We start from the raw sequence: 18,428 nt of genomic DNA on the forward strand, positions 1-18,428 counted from the left end.
CATATCAGTGGCTGATCATTCAGTGTCCACAATCTTGGTTTCATGCGCAAAATTATTACAAATCATATGTATCAAATTTCTTTCAAGCTGTGTGTATAAATGTATATTAAACAGAAATGACTTTTGCATTGTTTTCTGCTTCCCTGGAGACTAGAACGCGGAACAATGGCTTCAAACTACAAGAGAGGAGATTCCATCTGAACATGAGGAAGAACTTCCTGGCTGTGAGAGCCGTTCAGCAGTGGAACTCTCTGCCCCGGAGTGTGGTGGAGGCTCCTTCTTTGGAAGCTTTTAAACAGAGGCTGGATGGCCATCTGTCAGGGGTGATTTGAATGCAATCTTCCTGCTTCTTGGCAGGGGGTTGGACTGGATGGCCCATGAGGTCTCTTCCAACTCTTTGATTCTATGATTCTATGATTTAGACTTGGGTTCCATCTCCAAGATACCAGATATGTTTATGAAAATACAGGTATTCCAAAATGCAAAACACTTTTCAACCCATGTATTTTGGATAAGGGATACTCAACACTTTAGGTATCGGATTGCAAGAACGGCAATATTTGATTACATATTATGTTGATTAGTTGCTTGGAACCATTTTAAGTGGGAGTACAGAAGGACGATTTATTTGTGGCTCTGATGAATTTGCTGTAAATCGGTGGCCATGGAATTATAGAACTGGAAGAGACTGCATAGGCCATTTTGTCCAATCCCCTGCCATGCAGGAAAAGCACATTCAAAGTACCCGTGACAGATGGCCATCCAGCCTCTGTTTAAAAACCTCCAAAGAAGGACCTTCCACCACACTCCGAGGTAGAGAGTTCCACTGCAGAACAGGTCTTACAGTCAGGAAGTACTTCCAAATAATCAGGTAGAATCTCCTTTCCTATAATTTGAACCCATTGCTCTGAATCCTAGGGTCCTTCCAGGCAGACCCAATATCCCAGGATCTGATCCCAGGTTTTCTGTTTATTCCAGATTATCTGGCAGTGTGGACTCATATAATCCACTTGATAGCAAAAAACCTGTGATCAGATCTTGAGTTATAGGACCTGTCTGGAAGGGCCCCAAGTTTCCTGGGCAGCAGAAACCAAACTTGCTCCCTCCTCCTTGTTATATCCTTTCACATGGCTATCATGTATACTCTCAAACTTCTCTTCTGCAAGCTGAACATACTCAGCCAATTCTGAGAAATCTAGGGAACTCTTCTTACGATGTGGTGCTCCTGAAATGATACCCTAGATTCTTATTGTCATATCAAAAAAGGCATCTGTCATTTTTTACCATTTTCTTTTTTTCTTCTTCTTCAGGTTGGTGTTGATGTTTAGTCTCTTAAGAGATTGAGTTAGATTCATTGACATCCAGTTGCTAATTCCTAACCTAAAAAATATTAAATACTTGCAGCCTGCCTACATTACAAAAGGTTGAAGTTTGTGGTTCTTGTGTTCTGGCTTCACACCACGACTTCTTCCATTATACCACTCCCAGCCCTTGCTTTCTGCCTCTTCCACATCAAACATACTGTATTCCTTGGCCAGGTTTTTGGGAGGTTTTTTTGTTTTGTTTTATTTTGTTTTGTTTTGTTTTGTAGTAAGGCGAATCTTGGTGTTCTTCCAGTTCTGTTGATACATCATTGCTTGTTGACATTTTGACATAAGAATCAGCGCTTGGAAGATACATTTGTTCTTAATATTTTTGAATGTGCAACTGTTCTAGGAAAATGTTTTGGGTTCCTCTTTCTTTGGTAGTTCTCATGAACTTTGGTAAGTTCTTCAAATCCAACAAACTTCAGGATGGTTCTTTGTGGCTGGTTTGGATCAAGGCTGGCTCACTGTGGTTTCCTGTTTAAATCAAAAGTCAGGCAGGCGTACTCTCTCTTTTAAACTTCCAGAAGCCAGAGTGCAGGTGATAGAATAGTGGGGAGTTGAAGAGAAACACCGAAGAGGTGGTCTCTACTGCCTTCAGTGATCTCCTTATACTGCCTAGTGATACCTTGGTTTGCCTGAACTTTTTTTTTTACTTTCTGTGCTCCTGTACTTTCTTGCTGTCGCTTTTTATCAGCATTATGTTTTACCTTGTCCAATACGTGACCCAAAAGAATATACAGCCAGTCCTCCATATTTGCTGAGGTTAGGGGCACAGGAACCCTGTGAGCGTGAAAAACTGCAAATATGGAAAATGCTGTATTTATTTTACCTGAGATAACACCTATTTAAGGAATTTCTAAGACTTCTAGCATCAGTCTATAGTCATTTTGCACTGGAGTTAAATGTAAAAATGTAAAGCACTGAGCTGCTGAGCTTGTTGACCAAAAGGTCGCAGGTTCGATTCCAGAGAGCGGTGTGAGCTTCCGCTGTCAGCCCTAGCTTCTGCTAAACTAGCAGTTCGAAAACATGCAAATGTGAGTAGATCAATAGGTACTGCTCCGGCGGGAAGGTAACGGCGCTCCATGCAGTCATGCTGTCCACATGACCTTGGAGGTGTCTATGGACAACGCTGGCTCTTCGGCTTAGAAATGGAGATGAGCACCACACCCCAGAGTCAGACATGACTGGACTAAATGTCAGGGGACAAACTTTACCTTTACCTAAATGTAAAACAGCATTGGAGGACATATGGATTCCTAGAGAGGTGTGCTCTAGAAATGTCTAGGGACCTCATCGCACAAGTGGAGTGGAGGAAGTGGGTGGAATCGTCTCCTTCGTGTGGCATTCTGTGGTGTTCCATCTCACACAAGACCATTGCATCCTGATTCTAGCTCAACCATCTGCTTAATTTCCCATCACACAGGCTGGTGATGTCTCCTCCCATGTCAAGTAGACCAGCATAATTTGAAAACACTCATTTTAATTGGTTTTTTTCCTTCCTCTCTTTGAATCCCTCTTCTTGAGGACACCAACACACCTTTAAAAATAAACACTCCTTTCAATTGATCTCTCCCCTCTTTGATTCCCTCCTCTCGAAGAGATCAGCACACTTTTAAAACACTTCTTCCAATAGGACCCATACTGTCTTTAAACCATGAATGGTGCCAGAAGGATCATGGAGGATGACTTCATAAAACAAAGTGTAAACTGGGAAATCCACCACTTCCCATCCCAAGGAATATCTGTTTTAAGTGTTTCTTTGCACAGGCAGAGGAGTGGAGTCAATTTCTGACTGGCTTTCTAATCCTCCTGTTTTTACATACTGTGGAGGCAGAGTCCCATGAGTAACCCACTGGAAGCAGTCTTGTGTTGTTTGATGGGTTTTGTGGGGGGTTGTCTTTGAGCTGTGTAGAAACGGAGTAGGGAAACCATCTGATGAAGTCCCATGTCTTCCATCATGATTGGAGAAAGTTGACCACAGAATCACATTGCAGAACGTAGAGATTTCTAGAGAGAACATTTTAAGCAAATCTGTGAACAATCATATCTGCAAAATCAAAACCATAAATGCAGCGTAAGTAAACAATCAGTATGGGCAACTACACTGTTGCATATACAGGTTCCATTATATACAAAAGTGTGCTTGATTTGCCAGTTTGGCTGTCATTCAGTTAGCGGTTTACATGTATGTATGCGTAGCTTATGTATACATAAGTCTCTTTTTGAGATGGGCATAGAGGGCAATTATCTTGCCCTTCTGCTTCACGGACAAACTTCCAACAACTAGCAGCTCTCAAGAAGGGTTGGTATTGATCTTTCTTACTAATGGGAAGAATAAGGTAAGAAGCCTTGAAAGATACAACTGCTTTGAGCTCCTCAGGTCCATGGCATTGAACAGCCAGACTGCTGCAAAAATACCTTCCATACACTGTATACATTGAAAGGTTCAAGGGCCATTTAGATTATCTGCATTCAGAAGGTGGCATTTGGGAAACTATAAATATGTAGTAGCAGCAGGAGTAGTAGTTTATCTGCTATGTCTATATTAGCACATTTTAAAATATATGTTGAGCATGTAATTGTGGTGCCTTGAAATTCGCCTTGAAACTTTAAAATGTCCTAAGAAAAACTAAGAAGAAATAAGCACACACACAAAATTCCTTCTATAGAAGTTATATAACAAACTTGCTTGTATTTGTGAATAGGTGGCTTTAGGGAGCATGTGACCCCTTTCTGAAAGGGATCAGAAGTGAGTGGCATAATTCAAAAAAAGCCCAGACATTATCTTTAAAGCCACTTAGGATTTTGTGTCTGAAAATCTATAAGGCCGCTTCCTCTTGTATGAAATTATTCATTGACAAGATGGTTACTGGAATAATTGTTGGCATATAATCTAAAGCGCTCACACACGGGTAGGAAAGAATATGATACAAATATAAAACTACACAATTGGAAAATGCAATATAAAATAAAGCAAACTGACAAATACGTATGATAAATACTATTGTATTCATATGTTATTCACCTATCCTTGATCCGGGATAGTGGCATAATTTTGAAGATGGAATCCTATATGTAGGACACTACACTTAGGCATAAAAAATTGAAATACACATGTACAGAATGAGTGACGCCTGGCTCAACAATAGTCCTTGGAATTTTAGTAACCTACAAATTGAAGTTGAGCCAACACTGATGCAGCAGCTTAAAAAGCCAATGGGATTTTGGGCTACATCAAAACAAGCATCGTGTCTAGAGCAGTTATTTTGGCCTTCAACTCCCAGAAATCCTAACAGCTGATTAACTGGCTGAAATTTACCTGGCCACTCTAAATCCCCAGGGTCAGATCAACTACACCCAAGAGTAATGAAGGAACTAGTGGAAGTAATTTTGGAACCATTGGCAATCATCTTTGAGAGTTCTTGGAGAACGGGAGAAGTTCTAGCAGACTGGAGGAGAGCCAATGTGGTCCCAATCTTCAAGAAGGGAAAAAAGGATGACCCAAACAATTACCGTCCAGTCAGCCTCATGTCGATACCAGGCAAGATTCTGGAAAAGATTGTTTGAAGCCATTGTTCTGCCTCTAGATCTTGAGGGCAGCAGAAAACAAGCTTGCTCCCTCCTCCTCCCTATGACTTCCTCTCACATATTTATACATGGCTATCATGTCTCCTCTCAGCCTTCTCTTCTGAAGGCTAAACATGCCCAGCTCTTTAAGCCGTTCCTAATCAGGCTTGTTCTCCAGACCCTTGTTCATTTTAGTTGCCCTCCTCTGGACACATTCCAGCTTGATTCTATAATGTTCATGTCCTAGGAAATGTTTGAGGAAACATGTATCCTTCTTCTGATGCTCTCTTTTCACTGGTTCTTGTACTATTTTAGCTCTTGATTTACTTCCCTCACCCCATCTTCTGCCAGCTCAGCAATTTCTTTTGTATGTGTGGAGTGTGTTTGTTCTAATCCTCCCTGTTATCTCTGGCCAACTCTTGCTTCATGCTTTCTCTTCTTCTTTTCCTAGATTGTCTACCTGCTGTAATCCACTGTTTCCAACAGTGGTTTGAATAATGGACTAGATCTCTGGGAGACCAGGGTTCAAATCCCAACTCTGAATAGGAACTCCAATGTTCAAGTCATACTTTCTCAGCGTTGAAGGAAACCTCAACGCCAAAAGCCATGTTGATCTATTTTTTTATTTTAAAAAACCCACAATGTTATAAATATGCTAGTTGTTAATCATTAGTACTTAAAAGGGGGAAAGAACTGATTAATGTTTAACTAGTTGAAATCACTGTAAAGTTAAGAGAAATTTCTTTACTTGGCCTGATGAACTTAGGGTTATTGACTTAGTTATAAAAAGGCTAATCATTTCCAGTCTGTTTTTAAAGTGATTTCTTTCCTGTTCAAGTTAGTCAATATTTAAAGTGTAATTGCTTAATCTTTGCTTTCAGATATTCACAGATGTAGAGTACAAGAGATGTGTTCATGTCTATGATTATGCCCATGTATTTGGCTTCCTCCTATTGATGTTGTGCTCTATTCAGAAGCGTAGTGGATTAGTCATCAGTGATGATATTCTATCTGTGTGAAAAACCCACTTGCAGTTTGTTTGCTGTGGCATTAATAATTGTAATCTTTCATTCCTGTAATATAATTGTAGTGTGTTGCCTTTGAACTTCGCATTGGCAATTCTGAAAATAGACAAGGACAAATCTACGAGCAGCAGTAACCCAAACAAGAGAGGCATATGGTTTTGTGTGAGGAACTGTAGAAAGATTAGTCAACAATAAAGCATTGTGCGGAGAGTCAATTAAGCGTGTAGGTTTAGCGAGCTTGGGAACAAGCCCTAGCATGTGACTTTATAAATAACAATTTCACAACAAACATAGGCTTGATAAGTGGGCCATAAATCTGGGCAGTCAGCCTACTGAGCATTTTAATGCCAGCCCTACCACTGCAATACTTTGAATTGATTGCTGGTGAGAAAAATGCCGCAAGAAGAATGGGAGATAAGCTAAGAACCCTTTGGTTGTCAAAACCATCTTTGTATTCTACTATGTGGATTTAGCCTATATCGCCTGCTATGCCATCAAAGGAAATGAGGTCATTAGGTTAGAAACAATGTGAACTCACAATACACATTTATATATCCAGGAAAAAGAACTACATTGCTGGTAGAGTGCAACAGGTGGAACATCTCCTGTGACACAGCAACACAGCTTTGATCATAGAAAGGGATGTGTGATCTAATCTTCCCCAGAGTCTCCTCTTCCAAGCAAAAAGGAAAGAGGGAGAGGAGCTCTGAATATGGAAAGGGGTTAATTCCCTTTCTAGTCCCTTTTCTCCTCTTTAAGATCTGGACAGAGGGAAACCATAAGGAAAGCTGAATGAAGGAAGATAGTGTTGCACTCCAGGACGGGAATAATTCTCTGACTTCAAACACCACATATTGAATAGGAAAACAATCCTTTTACTGAAGATAAGTAAAAAGCATCCAAGTAAAAAGCACTTTAAAGAAATAGGTAAATCCAATTAGGTAAGAAGATAAGCAGGAACAAAGAAATCTAAGGTAGAGTTCAGCAAAGTCCATAAAGTGATGTCCACACAGCTCTAATATAATCCAAAAATCAAGAGTACATTGACCCAAGGCTTGAATAAGCAATCGGTAAATCCAGGAATCAAAAAACCATGACACAAGAAATCTCTTAACATGAATCTTCAAAGCAATGCATCCATGGAACAAGGACAGGAACTAGGCGTGGTTCTAAACGATGCTTTGTCTGACTACACATCCCAAACTTGAAATTTTTATCCCCTCGTTAGCTAGGTCACTAGCGGTCAGAAGCTGGTTTCTCTTTAATTGAGGCTTTATTATTGTTTTCTGTCGAAGCCTGGCAGAACGGTGAAGCCACTGCTCCGCCCTCCTGTTTTGACTGATCTCTTCTCATCTATCTCTTGGCTAGTTATCTACTTGCTCATTAATTTCTGCAGGTGCTGAGCTACTATCTTTCTGCTCTCTCTCATGGGAACCCTCTGGTAACAATTCAGAAAGCACACTATTATCCCCACATCACTCAGGGATATTCTCATGGGGATCTCCTGGTCATTCTCTGCATCAATGAGCCAACAATGTGATGTGGCGGCAAAAAAAGCCAATGGGATTTTGGCCTGCATCAATAGGAGCATAGTGTCTAGATCTAGGGAAGTAATGCTACCCCTCTATTCCACTTTGGTTAGACCACACCTGGAATATTGTGTCCAATTCTGGGCACCACAATTCAAGAGAGATATTGACAAGCTGGAATGTGTCCAGAGGAGAGCGACTAAATGATAAAGGGTCTGGAGAACAAGCCCTTTGAGGAGAAGCTTAAAGAACTGGGCATGTTTAGCCTGAAGAAGAGAAGGCTGAGAGGAGATATGATAGCCATGTATAAATATGTGAGAGGAAGTCACAGGGAGGAGGGAGCAAGCTTGTTTTCTGCTTCCCTGGAGACTAGGATGCGGAACAATGGCTTCAAACTACAAGAGAGGAGATTCCATCTGAACATTAGGAAGAACTTCCTGACTGTGAGAGCCGTTCAGCAGTGGAACTCTCTGCCCCGGAGTGTGGTGGAGGCTCCTTCTGTGGAAACTTTTAAACAGAGGCTGGATGGCCATCTGTCAGGGGTGATTTGAATGTAATATTCCTGCTTCTTAGCAGGGGATTGGACTGGATGGCCCATGAGGTGTCTTCCAACTCTTTGTATCTATGATTCTATGACCAATTATCACTGACCCAACCCTTGCCATCTTGAAACTCGTCTTGACCCTCATTGACACCCTGATCCTGAAACACAATCACAGGCTGAGCTCAAACAGATAGACACTTTTGAGCTGTGGTGCTGGAGGAAAATTCTGTGTGCCTTGGACTGTAAGAAGATCAAACCAGTCCATCCTCCAGGAAATAAAGCTCAATTGAAGTACTTTGGCCACATAATGAGAAGACAGGAAAGCTTGGAGAAGATAATGATGCTGGGGAAAATGGAAGGAAAAGGAAGAGGGGCTGTCCAAGGGCAAGATGGATGGATGGTATCCTTGAAGTTACTGCTTTGACTTTGAAGGAACTTGGTGTGGCCACAGCCAAAAGGGAGCTCTGGCGTGGGCTGGTCCATGAGGTCACAAAGAGTCGGAAGTGACTGAACGAATAAACAACAAAAGAGGGAAATCTTTTTAAAGGATCTGTATTTATCTTTATGCTGATACCCATACTATTCCCAGAAGCAGCAGAGTCCTTTTTCTAGTCTTCTCTTAGAAATCTATACACATAATAAAAGTGAAAATAAGTACTGATGGAGCCTTTTGGGGTTAACCTGTCATAATGTTAGTTGTATTTCATTCACAACCTTATGCATTTTGTACAATTAAAAATGGACTTATTCAAATAAGCTGGACATCACTTGGTACCTAAGTTAGTAATAAGAATAATAAAAATAAAACAATGGTGGCTATTCAAAAAGGCATAGAATGTCTGTTTGAAACCTCAGAATAGAAAAACGAAATGTATTGCAAACTAAATCAATAATACAACATTCATTTCATAGATAGACAGACAGACATATACACATATAGACATATTTTTGCTGTGGTTGACTTCTTCTGTGCTGTCATAATTGTTGATGTGAATACTTCCCTGCCTATAAGTACTGACAAGGCTTAGCTCTGTCTTCATTCTGCACAGATCTGAGAACAACGTTTTTGGTTATTAATCCATGTTTATGCCCTGTACAGAACTATATGAGATTTAACTGAAATGTAGCATACACAAAAGAGAAATAATGGAAAATCAGTGATGTGACATGATGTTATGCCTTTCCTGGATTTACTCTTTCATTTTTAAAGCCAAGTTTGTGTCATGTAAGATTTTCCGTGCAGGGTCAAGTAGCAGTCATAACTAGCAAAGTTTTTTTTTATTCTTCTGTCTACTCCCCATCCTGGAGTGCAAGGATCTGGTGATAGTGGCTTATGTCATGGTAGTCGTAAACCAACAACTACAGTGGTTTCTCTATATGGTTCCTCTTGAATGCTTTTTTAACAGGTTTAGTTCTCTATTGAATGTAGGTGCTTATCTGGGTGAAGAATATTAAATTTGCATGAACATTGCATAGATTTGCATTGGCTTTGTAATTAGCAATCAAGTCTGACTGAAACAGACTGTCACCAGAATATCCTTGCTATGCCTTCCTTTATGGAAGTTGCGGCTAGCACAGCGGGTTAAACCACCAGCTGCAGAAGTTCTTGCTGACTGGAAGGTCAGCAGTTCAAACTGCAGGTTGGGGTGAGCACCCTCCATCAGCACTAGATTCTGCTTACCTAGCACTTCGAAAACAGCAATGTGAGTAGATAAATAGGTACCCCTTTGGCGGGGAGGTAAAGAAGGTGCCCCTGAAGCAATTTGATCAGGAAAACATCCATGGTCAACAGGCTCCTTGGCGTGGAAAAACAGAACAGCAACACCTTGCCATGGCTGAGTCGAGTGCAGCCTCACAACCTCTGAGGATGCTTGCCATAAATGCAAGTGAAATGTCAGGAGAGAATGCCTCTAGAACATGGCCATATAGCCCGAAAAAACCTACAACAACGCAGCCTCCAGATTTTTTTTTGGAATTGGCCATCTGCAAGGATGCTGCCCAGGGGATGCCCGGATGTTTTGATATTTTAAACATCCTTGTGGGAGGCTTCTCTCATGTCCCCGCATAGGGAGCTGGAGCTGACAGAGGGAGCTCATCTGTGCTCTCCCAGGATTCGAAACTCCGGCCTGTTGGTCTTCAGTCCTGCCAACACAAGGGTTTAACCCATTGCGCCAGCGGAGGCTCCAAACAGCCTTCAGATGCCGGAGATGAAAAAAGAGGGGAGCTTTGCCTCTGTTTATGTACTGTCTGTTGTTGTCAATTGTGTAACGGCATTGAATGTTTGCCATATATTACCCTGTAATCCACTCGTGAGCCCCCTCCAGGAGATAGAACGGAATATAAATAAAGTAGTTATTATTATTATTGTTATTGTTATTATTACTAAAACATCTCATTGTAATGTGACAATAAGAGTCTTGGTCAGAATTATTTTAGTCAGTTCACTTTGGTAGTGGAATTTCTTCCTGATCTAAATTTTACCTTCTGTGACATGTAGAAATATTTTGAGGTGGAAATAAGTGATATTTTTCCATGCTGGTTTGGTTCAGATGTTCTATTTCACTCCTGCGAAACATGCTTGAGAGGATTCGGGATTTCTTGCCTCTCCATTGTTTTCCTGGTTTATGACTGTGATGTCTGAATTATGCAGGCCGCTCTGGCATTGACTTCTAAACTGTGACTTTCAGTAGCTTTGCACACTAGAGTCATTCAATTTGGACATCACGAATAGAGCAAGTCAAAAAATGAATGTGTTAATTGTGACTTATTGGTAAGAGATGGTGACATCAGATCTGAAAATGAATTGACCCAGTTTGTCATTCCATTTACTTATATTAACACTACTTTTAAAGATTTATTTCCTCACTCCCAACTGATCTTGAGGTGCCCAGAAAACAGTTAGAAGTTACATAATGTTGGAAATGGCAACCTTCTTCCACTAGTGGCAACAAGCCTCCACTAGTAATTTGTTGTGATCCTGTTTGCTTGTGTATGTTTTGGTATGCACCTTTCCCTTTACTCTATGTTTCTTGAGATTGTGGGAGGGACTGCAGACCACATGATCAGATCTGGGACTACTCAGATCTCAAACTCCATTTTAGAACACAGAGACACTATTAGACTTTAGACTGATAAAAGCACATTCATGTTGCTGTTGACTATAAGAATGATGCTCTGTAATATCTGCACAGAGAAAAATGTTGCTTTTCACGAAGTCTACTTTATTTTTGTCTATTGAGAGCGTGATATTGACACAAGATGTTTTATGGGAGAGTAGATGCTTTTGGGCACTGAAAAGATCACTTCTGAATAACTGCTATGTTTTGTGCATTGGCATTATTTCTGTTCCTAACAGATCAGAGACAACTAGATTATCAGTCTAACAACTGAAAACAAAATTTCCTTGCATAAATACGTACATGTGGTTATATACCACTGAAGAGAAGATTTTACTCAAACGAGTTTTCGGCTCTTCTCTGGAAGATCATAGTTTTACAAAAGGTTGTGATTTTCAAGTGGTTGTGAATGCCATTTTTTTCCAAAAGGCTAGGCAATATTCTGATTTTCCAAAACATAATGCTATTGAGCAGCTACAGTATAAGAAAGTTTCAACTTGTTTGAAGTTGTGAGGCTCCTTTGTCAATATAGTGAAGGCAGAACAGGTATAAGTGTATCCGTTATAATTTTAAAATATTGTATTTCAACAATGTTTTCTTTGTTGTCTCTAATTCCATTAAGTCCTAAAATGTTGGGATTCAAATAACATTTAATGCCGTTTAGGAAATGTGAGCGTTATATGGGGCTAATCAGAGTTCTAGCAATTGGTGCTTGTTGTGTTGAAACCCTTGACTGTGGCAATCTGCCATTTTCTGATCTTATTAATAAGACTTTTCGGGATTGTTTGTTCTCTTTATTTTTTTTGCCAGAGATGAGTATGTATATTACAGTATCTGATTTTTGCATGTTTTTGTAACTCCACAGGATACTCTATGTCAAAGTACAATATGTCCAAATTGGATCGATCAAAAGTATTGTTGCCAAAAAATATTTTAAGGTTTGAATTGACATTCTAGTTGTAATATTGTCAGTTTCCCATAAGGTAAAAACATACTGATAGACTATCTTGACATTTCTTCCTTCAGATTTCCTTTCTGCTCCTCTTTTCTGGTATTTTTAAGGCTGTATACCTGTTGTATTTCGCATGTACTGTGGTAAGACTTAGTACTGATCCCCAGGTCATAAACAGCTTACCTCTCAGTATTTATATTTCTCTTGCTTGGAAAAGAAGGTGATTATAGACGCTGTAACATGAGATGCAAACTGAATTAAGAGCCAGAGACACACTTCTGATGAACACACTCTGTACTAAAGAACTAAGGGTTCAACTCTTTGTAAACAGCATGAACCTGACAACCTAATATTATTAATTTGACTATGGTAGGATCTGGGACTAATTGTTGATGCTTTCCATAAATATGCATTAACGCCATCAAAGAAGTAGTTGTGTCCATCTGGATCAGTATGCAAAAGGATCTTTTAGCACATCTTTCAGATTAACTAAAAGAAGTTTATAACATACTCAGTTATTCAGACTTGGCCACGATGGTTCATGCCTTAGTTACATCTAGAATGGACTATTGTAATGCTCTCTACATGGGGCTGCCTTTGAAGATGGTTCAGAAATTGCAATTAGTGCAAAAGTTGGTTGCTAGATTACTAACTGAAGCTAGCTGTAGGGAACATACTACACCCCTATTAAAGCAGCTTCACTGGCTTCCGACATTTTTCCGGACTGAATTCAAAGTGCATTACCTACAAAGCTCTATACGCTTCATGTCCAACCAATCTTCAAGACCACATCTCTTTCTACGAACCAGAATGGGCTTTGAGATTGGCAGGGGTGGCCCTTCTCTCAGTCCCACCACCGTCTCAAGTGTGGTTGAGAGAGCCTTCTCTGTAGTGGCTCCCCAGCCCTGAAATACCCTCCCAAAAGAGATTAGATTAGCCATTACCCTTGAATCCTTCTGTTCTAGCCTAAAAACATGGGTTTTTGAACAGGCTTTTGGCCTCGAGTAGGCTGAAATGGACCTATATTAGATGGACTCATAATAATTGTTGTGTACTGATGGCAGCTAGTTTTAACCATTGATAGAATTTTTTTAAAAAATTGTGTATTTTGTTTTTTTATGTGTTGATAATGGTTGTTTATAACTTTTATGTGATATTGTTTTATAGTCATGTATTGTTGATGTTTATACTGCACATGCAGTGCCTTGTAAGCCGCCCCGATTCCCTTTTTGGGAGATGGAGGTGGGATACAAATAAAGATGATGATGATGATGATGATGATGATTATTATTATTATTATTATTACTATTATGTAGAATAAAGTTTTTCATCCAATGAGTAGACTTTAGTCTATAAAAACTTAGGCTACCAACTTCTTTCTTCCAGTTAGTCTCAAAGATGCTTGTTGTTCTCCTATGCCTTCAAGTCATTTCTGATTTATGGTGACCCAAAGACAGCACTTATCACAAGGTTTTCTGAAGCTGAGAGTGTATGACTTGCCTAATATCATCCAGAATGTTTCCATGGCAGAGCAGGAAACTGAATATTGATTTTCAGAGTTGTAGTCTAATGCTTATACACATTTATTATTATCTCTCCAAAGACATTACAGAATACTTTGCACTAATGTTGCTTTAACCCTTAAATTATTCTGATGGAGGAAAGCAATGAAGTCAATATTTTCAGTAATATTTGCACTGCCTTTTTATCAATACTGAAAAACTGAAATAGGGCAGCAAGTAAGAGCACATTTTTCATTGTATTTCTGAGGAATGTTGAGAATAGTTTTTATACTGAACTTTATATGGACATGATGAAAAATAGTACCAAATTTAACTTCTTTCCAGAAGATCACAGTTTTGTGTCTGCATAATAATGTCACCAGGAATATTTTTAAAAAATATATAATTCCTGCAAAGTTTGATAAATCACGTTGGTTTAACTGGCTGTAGGAAATAAATATGTCAGTGTGGACTGACATCATCTGCTCTTGGCACTTTCTTCAGAGGTTGGCCCATGATATGACATGTGATGCAACTTTTCTTCCCAAAAAAAATGATGTCAACTGCTTCATTTCAGCAGCCAGATCTCTCAGATTTCCACTGTTTCTCTTCCTGGAATTCTGAGTAAGCAGATTCAGAGAACCGGGAGCAAAGCAGCTAGTAACCCAACTGACACCACTACCATGCAAATTTATATGTAGTTTTACTCTTTGGTCTGCATAGTTAAAGCATTGGTATTCCCTGTAGTAACCTATGGATGCAAGAGCTGGACCATAAGGAAGACTGAGCGAAGGAAGGTAGATGCTTTTGAACTGTGGTGTTGGAGGAAAATTCTGAGATTGCTTTGGACCGCGAGAAGAGCTAACCAGTCTATACTTCAGGAAATAAAGCCCAACCGCTCACTGGAGGGAAGGATATTAGAGGCAAAGATGAAGTACTTTGGCCACATAATAAGAAGACAGGAAAGCTTGGAGAAGATGATGATGCTAGGGAAAATGGAAGGAAAAAGGAAGAGGGGCCGACCAAGGGCAAAATGGATGGATGTTATCCTTGAAGTGACTGGCTTGACTTTGAAGGAGCTGGGGGTGGCCACAGCCAGCAGGGAACTCTGGCATGGGCTGGTCCATGAGGTCACGAAGAGTTGTAAGCGACTGAACAAATAAATAACAAAACTCTTTGGTAGCATATTGTGAATTGTATCCCTTTATGTATCTTCATAAAAAATATTATGAGATACCGAATTAATATTAAGAGCAGTGTCAAATATTTTGCCCTGTTTACAAGGTCACCAAAACCTATTGTGCCAACCCATGTGCTATTTTTCAGTCGTCTTCTGTTTGAAAATGAGCTCAGCAGTATATTCAGTGGGCAGATATTATTGCTGAAACTTAAGGGCTGAGAAATGCCCCTTTGGATAGGCTAACTGAACTTCCCACGGCTGCAGTGATTGGGGCCATACTTTGTGAAGGCACTTATTTGATACCTACTCTGTGTGGGCTTTTGTTTAGGGCTGGTTTTCTAACTGCTTGTTGTAATCTTGGAATATTTTATGTGTTGGCTAACTTCCTCCTCTGTTTTGTCTTAGTCACATTGACCAGACAACAACATGGCAGGATCCAAGGAAGGCCCTCCTTTCCCAGATGAGTGTTACAGCTCCCACAAGTCCTCCGGTGCAACAGAATATCATGAATTCAGCAACTGGTAAGGAGAGGTCAACAAATCATCAAAGAAATGACTGCAAGTGGTATAAGGTTTTATAATGAAAACTTTATGTGTCACCCAAGTGTAGTCTGTCATTATTATCTTCCACAAATGCTTCCTATACAGAGTAGATTCGTAATAAGCCCTGTTCTTTATAATTATACTAATGTTTCACTTGAGTAGGTAGCACACCTCATTAAAGCAATGTAAATTTGGATAATGAGGGGCCTACGTTGCTCCAGGAAAAAGAAGCAAAGTGCAAGGGAAACAAACAAGTTTGTTTACCCTATAATAATTCAAGATAGTTTTAAAAAGCTATATTAGAGTTTATGTGCAAAATGCTCCAGTTTCATCATCTTAGTCAACATTATCCTTTCTATTTCTGTTTCCTTTGTCTGGTTTTTCCTGCCTGTGTGTAGTTCTTGGTGCATTTCTACTCTTTTTGTTCTATTTGCTGTGATATTTCACAGTTACCACATACACTCGTGTATGTCAACCTCATAGATAAGTGAAATGCAGGTTTTCTGGCCCAAATAATGGATTTTGATATAACTGGAGACTAAGTTGAAGATTAATTGAGGTAGGAGTATGCCTGCCCAGTTTGGCACAAGTTTGCCCACGCAAAGCAAGTGAAAATAGCATTGAACGAAGCATGCAGAATAATCATAGGATGTCTCAAACCTACACCAGATGATGAACTCTACAAGCTAGCTGGCATTGCCCCTCCCCCCCCCCATGTGTGACAGAAAGTTGCTGCTGTTAAAGAAATAAGGAAATGCATGGCTATCAGCCTCCTCCCAGTAGACTCAAATCCAGGAAATGCTTCATGAGAACCACCACTCCCTTTAACGTCCCCCAGCAACAGCAAGAGCATCCCTCTGGGCAGCGAAACCAATTGGATTGGCCCCCCACAAGGTTCTGCCTCCAGGGCAAACCAAGAATGGGCAACTTGGAAATCCCTGAACAGACTCAGAAGTGGATCAAAAGTCAACCTGACAAAATGGAACCGCCTGAAAGAATCCTCCACCTTGTGCGACTGTGGAGCAGAACAAGCAACTCGCATCTGTATGCTTGTCCACAGTGTCCTGCCTCACGTACAGAGGAAGAATTGTTTAAAGCTACAGACAATGTGGTCGGTGTTGCCTGTTTTTGGTCAAAAAATATTTAGCCACTTGTGCTCTTTCTATTTTTATCAGTTTAATACTTATTTATGCAATGCTTTTGATATGAAATTAAAAGAAAATTAAGGGAGAGCGGAAAACACTGGTGCCTGCTGCCATCACCCTTCTTCCATAGAGAGCAGAAGTCTCTCTATAGAGGAGAGAGAGAAAGGGTTGGTGCTTGTTTTGGGTTTTCCCAGTGTGGACTATGTTCTCGTTTTTCATCACTATACTCAGAGGAAATGGTTCCTTTTTTAATAAGAATTAAGACAGACTCATGAATAAGTTGGACTAGATCGTCTGGATCAACTTATTAACTAAAATTTCTAGATTTATACATGAGTATATACAGTAATTTTATGACATTGCTCTTGTGCATAACAGATCTTTTGAAAATGTCACCATTACTTTCCTCTCTATATATTTTAGGTGACTGAAACTATGCAGGGTATACTCACAATAGGCAGTTCAATCATTTTGAGATGTTATATAAAGCCCTTTGAAGGTTTCAGCCTGAATGGAATTGTTAGTCCCAACTGGAAGAGTCCCAATTTCCAATGACATTGAGTTATTGGAAACTTAGATAAGTCAAAGTTTAAATCAGTGGTTACCGGCCTGTGGTCCCCAAGAACTAAAATATCCATGGCCTAACTTGATGTTTTAGTTCTAAACTAAGATATAACGGCCTAACTGATGTAATGAGAGCCACTGGTCTCATGAAATCCTCTTACAGTGCTGAGGCAATGGGAATGTTGGGAGGGGAGATGCTGATTACCCATAAAAAGCATGACAACAAGCCTCCTGACTTCTGCTTCTCCTCTCTTCCCTCCCCTAAGCAGAGCTGTACCATGTAGTGCCTGGAAGGGGGGGGGTGTCTTGGTGTGTTCGTTTTTAGGCCTCTTCCTGGGGTCATTTGGGGTGTTGATTCAGGAAATTGCATTGGATAGACCACATCAGCTCTAGATTATTAAATATGGTTTTCTGTGGGCGAGCAGATGGCGACTACTGGATGGCATATGTTCTGCATCCAAAACTAGAGCTGATGTGTTCTATCCAATTCAGTTTTCTGAATCAGCACCATAAATAGCCAAACCAAATCTAAAGCTGACCAAAAACTAATGTTGGAGAGTGGTCCCTGGTCAAGTGGTACCTAGTCAAAAAAAAATTGGAAACCACTGGTTTAAATAAGTTCTGTTCATTCGGTAGGCTTTTACAGTTGGGAATTACAATTAAATTTAAGCTATTGTGTTTCCTCCTCACTTAAGTTTTTTGGGGTATTTTTTTGTGTCAGGAGCGACCTGAAAAACTGCAAGTCGCTTCTGGTGTGAGAGAATTGGCTGTCTCCAAGGATGTTGCCCAGGGGACGCCCGGATGATTTGATGTTTTTGTCATCCTTGTGGGAGGCTTCTCTCATGTCCCCGTGTGAAGAGCTGGAGCTGATAGAGGGAGCTCATCTGCCTCTCCCTGGATTCGAACCTGCGACCTGTCAGTCTTCAGTCCTGCCAGCACAGGGGTTTAACCCACTGAGCCACCGGGGGGGGGGGGGGTTAACTTAAGTGATGGAGAGAATGCAATGATTGCAGCTTTAATGATTTTAGTACAGAGGAAGAATTGTTGGAGGCTATAGACAATGCTATTGCTATTGCCCATTTTTGGTCAAAAGATATTTAGCCATCTGCGCTTCTTCTATTTTTATCGATTTTATACTAATTTATGCAATGCTTTTGATATGAAATAATAACAATAAAAATAATAATAGTACTAACTACGACCTAACATCTAAAATGGGATCTGAAGCTGGTTGTACACTACAGTTTAAAGGTTTACTACTAACATTCGTGCAGGTGCAATGTGTAAAAGTATAAGAGGGGTTCTGTGAAGCCATAGCCTTCTCCCTTTAGCTTAAACATGGTTGAAATACTAGGGAACATTACCTTGGGATCCGTATATACTTTATATATGCAG

The 18,428-nt window shown here is 40.1% G+C and overlaps 1 protein-coding gene across 8 annotated transcripts in view; it reads left to right on the plus strand.

Moving 5' to 3' along the window:
• YAP1 (Yes1 associated transcriptional regulator) overlaps nucleotides 1–18,428 on the plus strand; it is a 124,014-nt gene that overhangs the window by 49,092 nt on the left and 56,494 nt on the right. For all 8 annotated transcript variants that reach the window (XM_060771058.2, XM_060771060.2, XM_060771062.2 and 5 more), the window contains exon 3: nucleotides 15,188–15,303. In XM_060771058.2, coding sequence (XP_060627041.1) covers nucleotides 15,188–15,303 — 116 coding nt within the window. The remainder of the gene's footprint in view (nucleotides 1–15,187; nucleotides 15,304–18,428) is intronic.

The sequence above is a fragment of the Anolis sagrei genome, chromosome 3 (assembly GCF_037176765.1).
Source record: "Anolis sagrei isolate rAnoSag1 chromosome 3, rAnoSag1.mat, whole genome shotgun sequence".
Lineage (NCBI taxonomy): Eukaryota > Metazoa > Chordata > Lepidosauria > Squamata > Dactyloidae > Anolis > Anolis sagrei.